The sequence below is a fragment of the Anas acuta genome, chromosome 13 (assembly GCF_963932015.1).
Source record: "Anas acuta chromosome 13, bAnaAcu1.1, whole genome shotgun sequence".
NCBI lineage: Eukaryota > Metazoa > Chordata > Aves > Anseriformes > Anatidae > Anas > Anas acuta.
The window spans coordinates 7,317,645-7,333,373 of record NC_088991.1 but is presented as its reverse complement, the minus strand read 5'-3'; the positions used below and the strand labels follow the sequence as shown (position 1 = coordinate 7,333,373).

At 40.6% G+C, this 15,729-nt stretch overlaps 1 protein-coding gene across 11 annotated transcripts in view; it reads right to left on the bottom strand.

Moving 5' to 3' along the window:
• Positions 1-10,266: 10,266 nt before the first annotated feature.
• KIAA1210 (KIAA1210 ortholog) overlaps positions 10,267-15,729 on the bottom strand; it is a 60,987-nt gene continuing 55,524 nt past the window's right edge. For all 11 annotated transcript variants that reach the window (XM_068697576.1, XM_068697583.1, XM_068697577.1 and 8 more), the window contains one exon: positions 10,267-12,463. In XM_068697576.1, coding sequence (XP_068553677.1) covers positions 12,291-12,463 — 173 coding nt within the window. In that variant the 3' untranslated portion in view covers positions 10,267-12,290. The remainder of the gene's footprint in view (positions 12,464-15,729) is intronic.

The following is a 15,729-nucleotide window of genomic DNA, read 5'->3' as shown; positions in this document are numbered from 1 at the left end:
TTCTGATCTATTTTAATCATTGACTTTTTTTTTTTTTTCCCTCAAAATGTTCATTGTTTTCTAATTTAACTTGAGATCCCCAAATACTCAGACAGCCAGGTCTCCATTAAATTACCAAGGTACCTAAATAATGCTGAGGATCCAAGCTTTAATTTTGTTGCAGACCTGGTAAAGACCAGCCTATTGTAAAATAAGGTCATTATATATAAATGCTATTTACCCTACCTACCAAATCTCATTTAAAGCATCTACCCCAACAGTCCAAGTGCTCTCTGGGACTGGCTGCATGCCACCCTGCAGCAGTGAAACTCTCATCAAACCCAGCACAGTCATACATGCAAGAGACAATTTTTATAGCAACTGGATCTAGACTACAGCATTTAATCCCTTAGCAGATAAAAATGATCGGAGGACTAAGCACTTTCTGTACTTACATAAAAATCCTTTCCTTCAACTTAGCTTCCCTCTAGTAAATCACACATTAATTCTCTCACACAAAAACAAAGAAGTAAACCAAACAAGTTGTTCTGTTTGCAGACTGTAAATGGTGACAATGCATAAATGAATGTTCTTCTTACAACCCAACCATTTATACTTTTGGACTCGTTTTCTAGAGAAGCTTCAGTTATAAAATTACACTGCCTGCACATCAGCTCTGATAAGTTTTGAACCAGGTGGCTGATCTTTAACCATTTTATTGAGATTTCTGCCACACCCTTTCAAATGTGAAGCTGCCAGACAAGTCACCCAGCGCGCACATGCACACAAACAAGCAGAGGAGGTGAGCTTCCATGTGGCTCTGGAATGGCTTCAATACAGAGAGGACAGCACAAAGTACAAAGGAGGGGGGACAAATTCAGAAGGAAATACAGAAGAGAAGGTGTGCAACTCTATACGAGAGCAAACTTCTTCAATTTCAGCATTTGCAAATTTAACTTCTTAAATACTCAGGAGACAGTTGAATACTTTGGCAATAAGAGCACAATTTGCAGAATGAGAAATATAAACTGAAAGACTTGTTAGGGATTTATCTTGCCTCTTTTTTTTTCTCCCTCTCTTTTTTTTTTTTTTAATAAGGTCAAAAAACACTATCTGAATAATAAAAACAATAACAAAAAATATCAGAATAGGAAGACAAACGGTTTGCCCGGAGTCAGTAAAGGCAGTCATTCCCAAGTCACTTTTGTTGATGAATAAAACAGGTCATATAGAGATCACAGTCTGTGTTTTAGATCACAGTGTGAATCTGCAGAACTGATATGCTTCATTTTTAAGCTCAAGAAGTTTAAATTCAGCCACAGCACAGAGCCTCACAGTGCCATTTTGCAGTCAGTTTAGAAGTAGAATTGTACTTTGGAGAACACAGAGAAGAGCTAAGAGCCTCAGATTCCTTAGAACCAGATCTGTGCAAACATCTAGAAGAGCTCTTGACCCTTCTGCAACATCTGGCGAGCTGGAAAACTACACAAGATATCTAATAAACTTGAATTACAGCTGCTGGTATAAAAACCTAATTTGTACATCTGTTCATTCCAAGTCCTCGCAGCCTTGTAAGGACAGAATCAGATGTTCCCAACCCCTAAAGAAAATCTTCATTAATCTCCTCTAAGAATCTGATACAAGTCAGTTGGGTTTGTCAAGTTCAGCCAAGCTACATGATTCGGGTCACACAAGTCGAGAACAGAGTTTTACTGGTAATGCCGAAAGAGACAGACAGAGAGGTGGTTGTTTTAAACCCCCTATAATAGCCAGTTTGAATCTGGCAGGCCAATTCCTCTCCACAGCACAAAGCAAGCTTCTCACAGTTTCTAAATGAAGCAAAGTCCTTAATGCAGTTACTAAATGAGAAGTGGCATCTCAGTGGGCTGCCTCAGTGGATTAATTTTAAATGCATAATTCAATATAGACCCACATAAACCTTTATGAATAGAAATGGAGGTTATATAAGCATGTTCTTACAGTGTATACTGCACATCCAAAGGCCAGTTTGAGTATAAATCAACTCTATCTTTTATTAATATTTTCACCTTCCCATACGTTCAACTATCTAGCAAATGTGCTAATCAGATTGCTTTCTTCACTCATACACTGAGATGTCTAAAAGAAAAAAGGTACTTCGGTGCCAGAGACCAACTTCTTCCCTCAATCCTTTGAGGAAACTTTACACTGGGATCATTCTGCAGAGGCCAGCTGCATCGGGGACAGCTCAGGAAGGGCACTCAATGCAAGACCATCATTTCCCACTGGTGAAAGCTGAAGGTCCACAAGTCCTGCAGGGACCTGCATGTCTCGCAACATCAAACGAGCAGAAAAGATGCTGGACATGCTTCTACTGAAAGCCAATGCTGGGAAGCAAATTTGCAGCCCCCTTTTATGACCCAAGAAATATCCATGGCAAGTTTAATAAGGTATCGGGTTAGAGTGGCATGTCACCTAAAAGCAAGGCAAAAGCTGTTTGTCTGCTCCCTGCCTTCTTTGGAACCAAAACACATCCACTCCTCAGGGAAGCCAGAAGGAAAACCGGCTTCTTATTTTCATCCCTTCCTAGCTAGACAAATTTGGCACTTCAGAAATGCAGCTTTAGACACACAGGCACTTTGCTACTTCTGCTACAATAATAAATGGTCACATCCCTCACTTTAGCTATCCTTAATGTGCTTTAAATATACAGCTGTTAATAAACCAAGCCAAAGATCTCAGGAAACCAAAATAAAAGAAGGCCTACCTCAACACCAGTTTTCATGTGGTAGATGAATCGTTTCCCATAAATGAATTTCTTCTGAACCAGTAATGATCTACTTCAGTGTGCTGAAAAAAAAAAAAAAAAAAAGGAAAGAAAGAAAGAAAGAAAAAATTCAGATTAGTTTGATGATCCCAGAAATATAGTCATCTTTTTAGCCAGGGATTAATATTGCCTTCCAGCAAGGTAAATCCCTACCATCTCACTGAATGACTGCAAAACTGATCTGCAAAACTGATTAGCAGCTTCACCAGTTAAAAATATGTTTATAGGTTACTACAATTTATTATTAAACATAATCAGATTAATTAAAGTCAGAATGTCAGGCTTGGGCTATTTGTAGAAATATTTATGATTGTGCACTGATAGTAACTGCTACTGTGCTACTGGGCTGTGTATTAGCAGCCTAGCTTCAAACTGAACATTGTTTATAGGAGCCAGAAAATGACAGGGGTTTAAGAACAAGAACAAAAAAACTTCAAATATTCCCAAACTTTGAGGAAACTCAGATCTGGATCTGGACCAGAGCATTACATCTGATTTACAGTTCCACAACCCACAGAAAAAAAAACTCTGATTCATATACTTGTTAAACTCTGGAGAACTTTAAATTTAGGTTAAAATCTAACTTTCTATCTCGGGTCCGCTATCAATGAAAACATAAAGGAAGGCAATGGTGTGAATGACTGTGGAAATGCCTAGGCTGTGCTTTGCAGGGAGATGCAAACTTGCCCTGCTTTCCCTCCGAGTCAGGTGGACATCAGCCAGCTCTAACGAAGGAGACACTACACCATAGCACTGTGGCACATCAACAATGCTATATGACAGGTGACATTTGGTGGCACCCAGTCTAGTGCCAACTCACACCCACGCAGCTCTGGACACGAGCAGAGCAAGCTGTGGTCAGCCTGTGAAATCTCCCACCTTATGAAAGTTCAGTGGAAGAAGTGTCTGCAGTAACATCAAGGAACTCAGAGAGGCCAATAAGAAGAAGTATTTTAGTAAGAAACAGCTATTAATTACAAGTCAAGTTCTGGAGGGGCTACCTAGGAAACATAGATAGGTTTGTTCAACCATTTTTTCATTGCAAACTGCCAGACAGGGTGAATTTGGGACAATTTCTCCCCAGTTCAGCATAGTTCTGGCATAAGCAGAAGATTTGACCCTGAGTTATTTACTGAGACTTATTTTTGAGCAACGCAGAAACAAAAAAGCCCAATTATACTCTTATTTAGACCAAACTAATTCCATTGGCTTTAGTAGATTTGTTCCTGACTGAGAGTTGTTCCTGAGATTTGAAAGAAAGCCCGAAGTGCCACTTAGCATTGAAATCCTTCTTGTTATTTTACATTTCCTTGGAAAATTGCATAAAGTCTGTTCTTGCTTAAGTCACTCCCAGGAAGAAAAACTCTTTGCTGCAGTGCTGTGGTTAGAGACCCATACTGTTAATAAAAACAAATGCAAAAGTATAGCAAAAACACCAGTTCTGTCTGGGAAAATCGTTGGTTTTATCTGCTCAGTCAACATAAAAGAGGCTGTGTGTGCGTGTTTCTAAAATTCTCATTATCAGACTGAAAAGGAAGGCTGACAAGCTGCTTATAAAGGCAAAGAAATCAGATGTTCCAGCGGCCTTGGCTCTGCACACAGCCAGCACCGCTGGCTTGGCTCCTTTCACATGGTAGAAGCCATGAGAAATTCATTTTAAGGACCAGGCTATTATGCAATGGTCTCGGTTGCATCAGCACAGCAAGGGAAGCACTAGGGGAAGAGTAAATAAAAGTTGAGGCTCTGTGCCTGCAAGACGGCAGCCGCCCGCAGAGCGCCTGCAGGAAGCCGAGCCGCTGAGCCCGGCCGGGAGGTCTGCACGGGGAGCGCTCCAGGCACACGCTGCTCCGTCCCAGCTCCCCCTGCTATGCTCCAAAAATTAATTAGTTGTGGCAGATTGGCTACATCACCTGAGTTTTGATCTGTGCCTCCAGAGAGAAATCTGTATGAAAAAGGTTGGAAAAAAATATAAGCCAGCATCAAGAAATGGCACGTCCACTGTTAACTCCAGTACCTTTGGTGGAGCTGCAAACAGGACTGTTGCTACCTGTGAACCGAATGCACCCGGCCAAATCGGTGGTACGCAGCCATAATGCCACTTGTGCTGGAGGAAAACCACTAAGCTGTATTAATGGAACATATGCAAGGCACCAGAGATCTCATCTGGACAATTACTGGCAGCAGCCCGTTCACAGAGCCCCTAGCTAAAGCTGTACAAACATTTCTTTGCCATCCTGCAGCGGGGAGCTTGCGTCTGGAAGTAAAGCAACGCGTACTGTAGAGCAGTGCGCCTGTTGGCGTGGAGGCAAGCATGCTGCGTGGAGCAGCTACTGCTCATTTTGGGTTAAAGGACCCTCCGAGACATCTTATTAATCTTGGCTTCATGGCAATTGCACTTGTTTGAAACTTCCGATTGCCATCACCAGGTCCTTCACGTAACACTGGCTGGTGGTACTGCATTACCCAGGGTTAAGTGAAGACCTTCACACCCAGCAAATGCAAACCAAACAAACACGTCTCCTGCAGGCTTTAGGCTGATCCCAGCCACACTGACCTGGTTACCAGCCTCAATTTCCCACGTGGCAACACCCAACCTAAGGGCGGTTGGACTTGACGTTGCAACATGACATTTTGTCGCAACAGACCACGACACGAACGTCAGAAGGGTGATGTGCAGCACAGAGACGTGCCCTTCCCAGGAGTTCCTGCAAAATGATCCAGAGCGAAGGTCTGTGATACAAGATCCCAGCTCACCCAGAACTTTTGCAGACGGCAGCAGGAAGATTGCAGTCCGAGCTTTTAAGGAGCAGGAAAATAAAAACTTTCACTGTGGCCAGTCAAGAACAGGACTAGACCTGAAGTTAACCTGTCAACATGCCCACACTGATCCATGCCACAGAATTTGGGCTTTGGTAGCAAGTCACGCTCTGAAACTATTAGACAAATAGCAAGCAAAACTTGATGTTGATACTCCTAGCATTTTATATGTAATGTAAATATTCCTATTGATTGTTCTGTCACAGTACGTAGTGCTTCTTCACAGTCAAATCCCTTGTTTTACAAACAACATGAAGCAAGGAGACATTTATTTTCATTAGGGATCATAACACTAAGAATGCTTATGTAACCTATTGTTCCGTCAAAATGGAAAGCACAAAATGAACCTCTGATCTTCTTTCATGCAAATACGGACCAGGTCGCTCATCTTTGAGGAGAGCTATCTTTATCAATTGAAACACTCTCCTAAAACAGGTCGTGTATTTCTCTCTTCTTTGTAACACGTATGATTTGAGAGCCAAACTGGGTAAACACTGGTTGTGTCTAAAACAAAGCTCTAATTTTATGTAGAGGTACATTAATTTGTACATCTAACTGTGACAGAAAAGTCACTTTATTTACTCCTGTATGAATAAAACATGCTTTCACATCTTGCCAAGTCCAGTGAAGTTATTTCACCCCACACATAGACTTGGTAAAATGCTGACCCTTTGGGGGGCACATTTCCCCTCCTCTGCTTCTCACAGTGTCACTTTGCTTCGTTTGCCCACGTCACCAGTGACAGAGCTGGCATTTAGGACAGCAGGAATGACGCACTCGCAAGAAGCCAGCCAGCAACATCTCCTCCTGCCTTGCTAGCTCTGATGGTGCCAACGACAGCGTTAGGGAAGGCTGCTGCGAGTAGTTTGAAGTCTATGGAAACACAACACAGCCCCTGGGACTTAGACCCTTTTCCATACATTGCTGCAGTTGCTACAATGACCTTATTGTGTAATTTGGAAAAAGTTACCTCAATGCCACAGAAATGTATTCCTGAGAAATGTGGAAAGCTTCTAATTTTAAAACACTCGGCCTCACCCTACTGTGTTGGAAAAATACCTGTAAATCAAAACTGATTTGGAGGCCAGAATGGTATAACTGAGAAAATATAATGGAGCGTTAACTTAAATTGCTTTAAAAAGTAGGTTAAAATGATCTTTAAACAAGGCAGCATTGCTGGTATTGTTAGGTATGCAATCTTGGACTTGTTAGCTCTTCATTAGATTCCTGTAAAATATGGCTGAATACAAAACAAGTTATGTAAGAAGTGTTTCTGATCTCACAAATGAAAAGTAAAACTATTTAGAGAGAGAAGCTATGTTTTTTTAATGGACCTATTCTGAGGCAGAGAGAGGAAAGGCTGGAATGAGAGTTTCAGGTATGAAATAACCTTTGTATTTTGATTGTTTACATCAGTTCCTTCTTTCTGCTTTTTCATCTCTGTTTCATACAAAACTATGTCAATGAAATACTACACACCTTCAGCCATTTCCATCCCTGTTTGTTGTTTAGTGATTATCTTGGTTTATAGATCAGAATAAGAATCTACAGTTAATAATCCTGTTTACACAAACTGCCTGTAGATTTTTCTTAACTGCTTCTAAAAAAAACAGCTATTAAAATAGCTTATTTTTAAATCCCTCCTAGTACAATGGGAATAATAATAGCATCTCACAGTTTCTGTAGTCAATAATCTGCCCCTCAGTCAGGAGAAGCTGCTAAACTTTGGCTTAGCTCACTGCTTAGAAGCTGCATTTTTAACACAGGTCATACAGCAGTTCTATTTAAAGGGCTGCGGTGCTGTGGGCTCCACCAGCAGGTCACAACATGCTTTGATGTGCAGTGCAGTCAAAGTGCTCACCTGCTTCATGTGGCTCAGAAAATGGAAAGAGGTCTGGTAACAAAGCATTACCTCCTGGACCAACTAACGTGGAAATGCACAGATTGTATCCAATGGAAGAAGAAAAAGACCTGACGATGGCAGTGGGCATCTCTGATGCATTTCCATTCATTTACAAGATCTTATTGTCCTGATTCCTCATGCACAGGGGGAACAGATGGATAAAGACCTTCCAAATAAAGCCCCCTTCTGATACCCTTCTTTAGGCTAATACACACCCCACTGTGCAGGAGTACTTTGAATTAGAGCTTCCCACTCTGCGCCTCTTGTTTCTCGAGTTGAACTGTCATTCTTCCCTAGTCATTCACCTTCATCCAGCTATGCCCCTTCATTCATCCAGCTTGAAATATCTGAGCGACCTTTTCTGTTCCTAGCAGATGCACTGTTTTGTGCTCCAGGTTCAGAATTTGCAGTTTATTTCACTGGCCTACTTCCATAAAATATGTTAAAAAACATTCTCAGTGAAAAAACAGAAGTTTCACTCAACCTCTGCTGTACAAACTAACCCAGACCATAACAACAGCAACAACTTGGAACAAATATTGACACTTTGGGTGCAATACTTCTGGATAGCATAGAAGACACAAGAAGCCACTATAGTAAGCAAGAAATCAAGGCCAGAATCCTAAAAATAATAATAATAGTAATAAAAATGCTCAGATTCCCTAAATGTGAGAGGTTTCACATGGTAATCACTGACATTTTGGTGACAGTTGATGAGGCATTATTGTCAAACCAGGGTAAGCCTCTAATATGAATGTAGGTAGGCTATCACACACTAGAGGAAAAGACAATGATGGATGTGTCTTTCTTTTTAAGACTGCTAATCACATCACTGATTACTAATACCCTTCAGATGTATCACCTTCCAGTAACAGCTCTAAAGGACAAAGTATTTTCACAGGCTAATGTCTTTTCTGTACTGATCTCAAAAGCACTTAGCTGAGCAAGCGGGACAAACTCAGGAATTACTTATGCTGTAATAGACATAGATAAAATAGATTTAATATTTCAAATCACAACACTTAAAAAGACAATGTAATGCTGCTTAGGGAGGCCCTCTCTGTCCAAACTTTCTAACATGAAAAGGGCTAGTATTTAGTGTTTTCAGTATGGGTAGCATGGGTCATTCCTCACTATTCCAAGCACTTTCTTCTAATTATGTTAATTGAAATGAGTATTAGCTCCTCAATTATATGTTAACTTTAGGCTTTCTTTTATTCTTTGGGTATATTTGAGGAGATGTGTACACCACATTCTGTTAATGAAAATGTCAGAGTTGCGCTAGAGACGACGTGTGTAGCCTTGGAGATTTTTGAGTCTTTTTCCTTTTTAAACTGATTCATTCCCCCTCAAGCCCAGCTAATTGTAAGTAGATTCACAGCTGGATAATAATGTAACAGATTTGCTTTTTCCCAAGTCTTTATAGCTCATTACAGCAAGAGGAACCTCCATAATCTCCAGCTAGGTGCATGCCAAATTGCTGTCTCTCTAATCTCTCCTGTAAAATCATCAGATTCTACATCTGGCTGGGATGAAGATCAACCTCTAGCCAGGCAGCAGTTGTTCTAAGCAGCAGAATTAAAATTCCAATCTGCAATGCCCTGTTTGGACACGTTCACTTATTTTCCTGCATGGCCCCACAGCAAAACTGAATTCACCATGCAAGCTACTTTTCCCCATAGCTGTCACCAATTCTCAGAGCCTTCTTGTAACAACAAGGTAACACATTTTTCCGTATTTTATAGTCCAAAAACTGCATTATATCATCAACAAAAATATGCCTCTCTCTCAGACCCCTCTTCTCTGCCTTCATAAAAGCCTCCATTCTCCTTATTGTAATAGTGTACTTATAAGTGCACAGTGAATTCTGCTTTCTGTAACACTCAGAACCTTTCTGTACTCCTCGGGGATAGCACTAGCACCCTCTGCTGTCACATACAAGCATCAAATTAAGTCAGCTGAAAACCTGGTCTTGGTACCAGGCAGAGGGAATCTCAAGGGACAGCTTTTCTAGATCCTTCACTAAATACCCTGAGCCATAAAACTTCACAATTACATTGTTGGCAGTGTCTTCCCAACTACTTCAAAGCCTGCTTATTTTCAAAGACAGAATAGTGACAGTGTCTGGAAATAATCATGATTTTTTTTTTAATCATTCAGTAGGAGCTTTAGTTATTTGCACTCATCGAGCACCTAAAAGCTACATGTGGCCAATGGGAAATCAAAGTCTCACTAATACGGCTACCAGCTTTTATAAATGCAGCAATATATCACTGATGTTTCAATGCTTATCCTCTAAAACCATCTTCTAAACTCGTGATATATGAGACTGTTTTGATTTTTTCATCTACATGCTTTTCGTCCTCAGTTGCAGACAGAAACTTGAATACATTACCTCCAGAAATCCAGAAGGCAAGTAAATACCAAATGCAGCATCACATGGTTCTCATGTGGTTTTCTTCTTTTTTAAAGTGGCCTCAAGATGTCTTACAGCATCTGGCGAGTAATTCCAAAACACATTCAGATGAGCATTTACAAGGTTTTCTGTGCCTAGAGGAGTGCTAGCCTTCGAGCCAACCATCAACTGAAGGAGCAGCAACTCACAAACAAAAGGAGAGCCATCAGCTCTGTGATGTTTCCAACTTTTAAATAGCTAGATTTAGGAGAGTACATTAGCCTGAACAGCTGTGTTGATCAGTCCTAGGCCACACAAAAGCATCCAAAGACAAAATCTATGCAGTATATCCATACAGAAAGTCTATATTGTCCAAATACCTCTTTTTTATTTTTTCCTTAATCAGTGAGGGCCATCTATCGCTCTTCTCTTCCCAGGAATTACATCACCATCACGGACAACTACATTGAATAGTAAACTAAAAATGAGAATGCAATACAAAAGCAGTTCCTTCAAGACTAGGAACTTCCATTCCTTATAAAAACATATATACATACCAAACAAATAAGAAACAATATTAAGATCAAAAGCAAACACGGGGAAAGAGTTTCTAGTATCATATGCAGTACTTTAGGTGAAGGATCACAGTCCACATTAACAAAAAGAGAAGAGTTTGCTGAATAGAGAAATGTGTGCATTTTACACAGGGTAAGTAAGCTTCTGATGGGATGTCAGCTGTACAAAACTTCAGGAATCAAAGCTGAGTATGGTCATTTACATTACGCTCAAAAGTTTCAGAGAAATAAAAATGTTTCAGATCTTTGCAAGAGAAGATATGCTTCTTAAAATAGAGAAAAACAAGTAGTAAAATAGGCCTGGATTACCAAACCAGTTGTGAAACTCTTACTCTTCTTTGTGCTAGTACAAAATAAGCAGGATCTATAGTTTCAGTGAGCCTACTTGGGTAAGTGAGTTTTCACCTATGTAAAAAAAAAGTTTCACAGTCTAGCTCCAAATTAATACTGCTTTCAGATGTCAAGATCTACATATATAAATCCTGGATAAGACTGGAAGATTGAAGTCTTTCAAATGAGCTGATCTGAAACCAAATTTTTTGTTTTGCAATTAATCCTATCAACAGATAGCTTTTTCCTTAAGAATACCTACTGACTTTCCAGCTGAAAAGTGTCCATTAGCCAAGTCAGCCTTCAAATTTTGAATCGACTGTAAACAAAAACCACTTTATAAATGTGCAATGTTGCAAAAAATGAAAAGGACCAGTAAGTGCCATTGCCATTTAAACCACTAACATCATTTTATAAAGTTTCTTTTTCAAGTGCCTACTCCCTTCAAAACCAATAGCAAAACTTCTGTCATTTTCAGACTGATGTTGAGCTACCAGTTAAAGCATGCTGATGCAAGGAGGGAAGTGGATGCCCCCTTTATAACTAACATCAAACACACAGCCACATGAACACGAAGAATGGAGTGGCGTTTGTTGAAAACAAGGTGCCATCTTTCTAGGTAGCAAATTGTTCCCATCCATAAAACACTCTTTAAGAGAGAGACAATTTGCTGATGAATCTCACAAAAAAAATAAACCACAATAAACCACTATTCACCATAATTAAAGGAAGGAGTTTTTGTTGTTGTTGTTTGGAATGCTCAAATTATCCCACATTTCCAAAGGTATAACCAAAAACGGAGTGTGTGCCGGAGGGTGGTGGTTTTCTAGCACATGAGAGAGAAAAGGAGGTAAGTGGCTCCGGGCCAGTCCAGCAGGCATCACTGAGCAAAGCACAAGACCCACAGCTCTGTGATTTCAAACCACACGAAAGCCAAAATTACTCCAACTCATAGTGCTGCTTCGATCCTACAGCTATCACAAGATAGGTCCATTAACAATCAGAAGCAAAGTCAGACTGTCCATCCCAGAGCATTACACACAAGTGTGATGACATCAATGCCCGTGAGTCATGATGCGTCAGTGCACAGCATCATGTCTATTTTATAGCATACGTTAATTTCTTTGCCAAAGCTACATTGCACAAAACACTGGGTCATTCATAGAAACTTTAAAAACATTTTGCAAGGGAAATGTTTCAAAAGCCTGAAGCATGTCCTCTTAGAACAACACTGTCTTTTAGTCAAACGTGTAAGTATATAACATTTTGATCAAGTTTTCCTAGTAGTTGGTAGTAGGAAATGCTCAGCTTCCTAATACTTCAAAATTATGCCCCAGATGGCATTTCTTCACTGTGTTTTTACATACAACAGTCTGATCAAAAGTTCTAAGTCTCTTATTTTTCAAAAAATACCACAGTAAAGAAGTATTTAAATGGAGTTAACACAGCTATTGGCAATACAAAGAAGGATGCTTGTGTAATTTGCTATTGTACAATCTGGGGCATTTCGCTCCATGCTTTGGCTTTCTTCTTGGCCAGGGATAGCCATGGTGGTTCAGCAGGGCTGCATGGTGTCAGTGGCAGGTTAGAGGAGTGTCTTGTTTCCTTTTCAACAGCAGGAATCACAGATGCTTCCTGAGCAATAGGTCCAACTTTACCTGCCAACAACAAGATATCCATCACTCATCAGAAGGCCAGAGAGTTAAAAGCTCAGTTTCTGCCAATAATACTTCCTTCTCTGTCAAGCAAATCATTTTACAGCCCAGAAAGTCTGTGACTCAAAAATAAAAGTTGAAGGAATTGTTGAACTGGGTATCACTGGCACTACCTGCTCCAGCTACAATGAAAGCTAGGACTAACTATTGCAATGGAAAAACTGACACTAAGCTGTTAGTTGACAATCTTCCTTTTAAATAATCTTCTCCTCAGTCCCAACGGCCAAGTGTGTAACCCCTGATATGTCAAGATGTTCATCAACATTCTTCAAATGTGCAGATTTTTGCCCCAGGTATTTTTACAATACATATTCTTGGCTAATTCATTTTTTAATCTTTTCAAACTCCTAATTGTCATGACAGTGCATAGCAAGAAGTTCCACGGGTTTATTCTGCTCTGTAAGCGACAAGAAAATCAAATAAAGCGGCTCCTGAATGTGCAGGAAAACACAAACAAAATGTCTGGAGGTCAATGATCACCCCAGGCTCGATGAGGACTTAAAAGTAACTGGTATATGTTTCTCAACTCTGAGAAGTTTAAAGATCTACTTTTCAGTCTTCACTGCCAGCACAAATCCTTCTGCTCCAGCAATATGATTAAATACTAGGTAGAGGTCAAATGCTTTATGTTCTTGGGCTTGTAAGCCAAGAAGGCGGGACTCTGGTGGAGCTAGGTGTTCCTTCTAATTGCAGCCTAACACAAGCCTGTCATCCTCACAAAGGACAGAAGCCTGCAGATATGACTCCTTGTATGACTATTTAGAAAAGGCATCCTCCCTCCATCTTGCTTGAGAATTTTCAAGATTGGTATCTTCAGACAGCCTGGAATGGGGCTTCATGGCAGCTGTGGGGCTCTGAACAGATGCAGCCTCTCATTTCTTGAGACATAGCCCACAAGTCTTTCAGCATTGTGCTCTCTCCATCCATTTCAACCCAGGCACTACTTTATGTCTATGTCTAAGTCAAGCTGGGTAAACACAAACCTTTTCTCATACTTATTAGCCTGCGTGTGGCATGTGGCAGGCAAGATGAGGCTGCTGTGCTCCAGCACAAGAACAGAGGCCACACACAGACTTGAGCAATGTTGAGTACAAGAAACTTGATCTTGCTTGCACTTAAATCAATGAAAAATGTCAGTCAGCTCTACCAGTCACACTCCTGATCAAAGCCAAAGAAGTTCCATATTGCTACTTAGGAGGTCTCTGATCTTTTAACAACCCTGGCTTGCTGGTAGTCCTTGCAGGAGGCAGGTTATACTTAGGAATACTGGAGGAAGTGTACCATCCATTAAAAACAGGCTGCAGCTCTCCATATGCAGTAAATTTTTCAGAAAGGGATGTAGAAATTGAACTGTACTGAAATTTTGAAAATGAACTTTCACTTTTTGGGAGAATTCCCTCTTTGTAATAAGCAAATATAAAACCCTACATGTGCTTTAAACAGCACAAAGTAAAACAAAACCCCAAAGCAGTGGCTCATCCCTATTTGAAGGCAGACAGACTTTGGGACAAACCTCACCATGCTTAGGGTGAAGTGAAAGAGAAGAGGCAAGCAAAGAAATCTTCACATGGTTATGGAAACGTGTGAACTTGGGCTGCCACAGAGCAATACCAAAACAGGCATGCTCAATGATGACATGGAGTTGTTCTGGCTTTTGCTGCTGTGTGCAGGATGAGTGCATTGCACACAAAACCTCAGCCACCCATCAAAGGAGAAGAAAACTGTTAATAGTTAACATAAGCCAAAAAGCAAAATCTAAATTAATAACTCCTCTGGATATTAAATTTACATCCTTTCCACAATCAGCACCTTCAACCAGACAAATTGCTATCTATGCTAATGGGAACCAAATCAGGAAAGAGGAGAGGTTACATTTGGGATTCCTTTTTTCCTACTCATGTGCTTACAGTGCTGAACTTTTCCTAAGCATTAGGGCATGGTTTTCTGAGCAGCTGAGGAGTAGTGTTTTCCTTAAACATCAGCTATGGTTAGAGCTTTTTGCTGTATTCCAAGAGTGGAAGGCTAGACTATCCCTATAAATGCTATTATTGGAGGAGGATGTCAGGAAACTAGGCCAGCTCTTGGGGAGAGGTAATGCAGAAAATTTTTTAATTCTGCTGCAAGGCCTACAAGTGGTCTGAGTCCTAGTAAATGAGTAGCAGTGCACTTTGTGCAGTTCTATATTGCTACTGAAAGCTTTGTGGCTTCCAAGGTTTGGATGATAAAACACATAGAAATCCAGCCTATTTGTGCCAGCCTTTCAAAGGAAGACTTCCTTTTAATCTGAGCAAAACTCTTGGCCTGTTTATGTCTCATCTCTTTCTTTGCACCTAAAACTGTAAGACGAAGTTGGCCTGTAAGAGAATCCTTCTTTTAAAAAAATATTGTATTTTCAACACACACACACACAAAAGACATCAGGTTAGCAGCTGACATCTGATCCTCTCTGCTGTTGCACATCCTCAGCTGGTCAGCTACCTGTAGTAAGGGAGAAAGCTTATGTTGTAGCACTTGTAAATTCCAAAAGGGACAAAAGGCCTATAAACAACTACTATGGGGAACAGGCAGCGATGTACTCTCTCAGTATTTCAAATACAACAATTCTGGGTGCTGGTGGATTAAAAGGGGAAAGTAGTCAGGTGCATGTGCTTATTCTAGACATCATCTCTTAGTGACAGGAACCTGGATCAGAAAAGCTACTTCTCTGACATAGTGCAGCATTTCTTATCTTCTTAGGCAGCATCTGAAATCAATGGTTTTCAGCTAGCACAAGATGCTTTTACAGCTGAAGACCTGGCTTATGTCTATCTAGCTGGAGTGTGTCTCTGAGGTTTGGCACCACACTGAGTAAGCAGGGAAGGATAAGTTGCAGCCCAGCAGTAGCCCTGGAAGAGAGATGTGAGTCACGATGTCTGAGTCACACTCTTCCCCTGCATCTTTCTTACAGAGAATAACAGTTACCAGGGCAGGAGAGGGGCCATTCAGACTCTGTGTTCACCCGAGGGTGGAACTGACTCTTACCTTTATAATTCTCGATGTATGTTTATCTAATCTTTTCTTAAACAAATCCAGCAATGGAAACTGAAGACCCTCTGTGTGCAACATATCCTATTCTGTACTTGAGTACTCTTATTGTTAGGAAGGTTTTCAACCTCTCCAATGCATTTTAAGCTCATGCAGGGCATAAAAATTAGTCTCTTCCTCTCTGC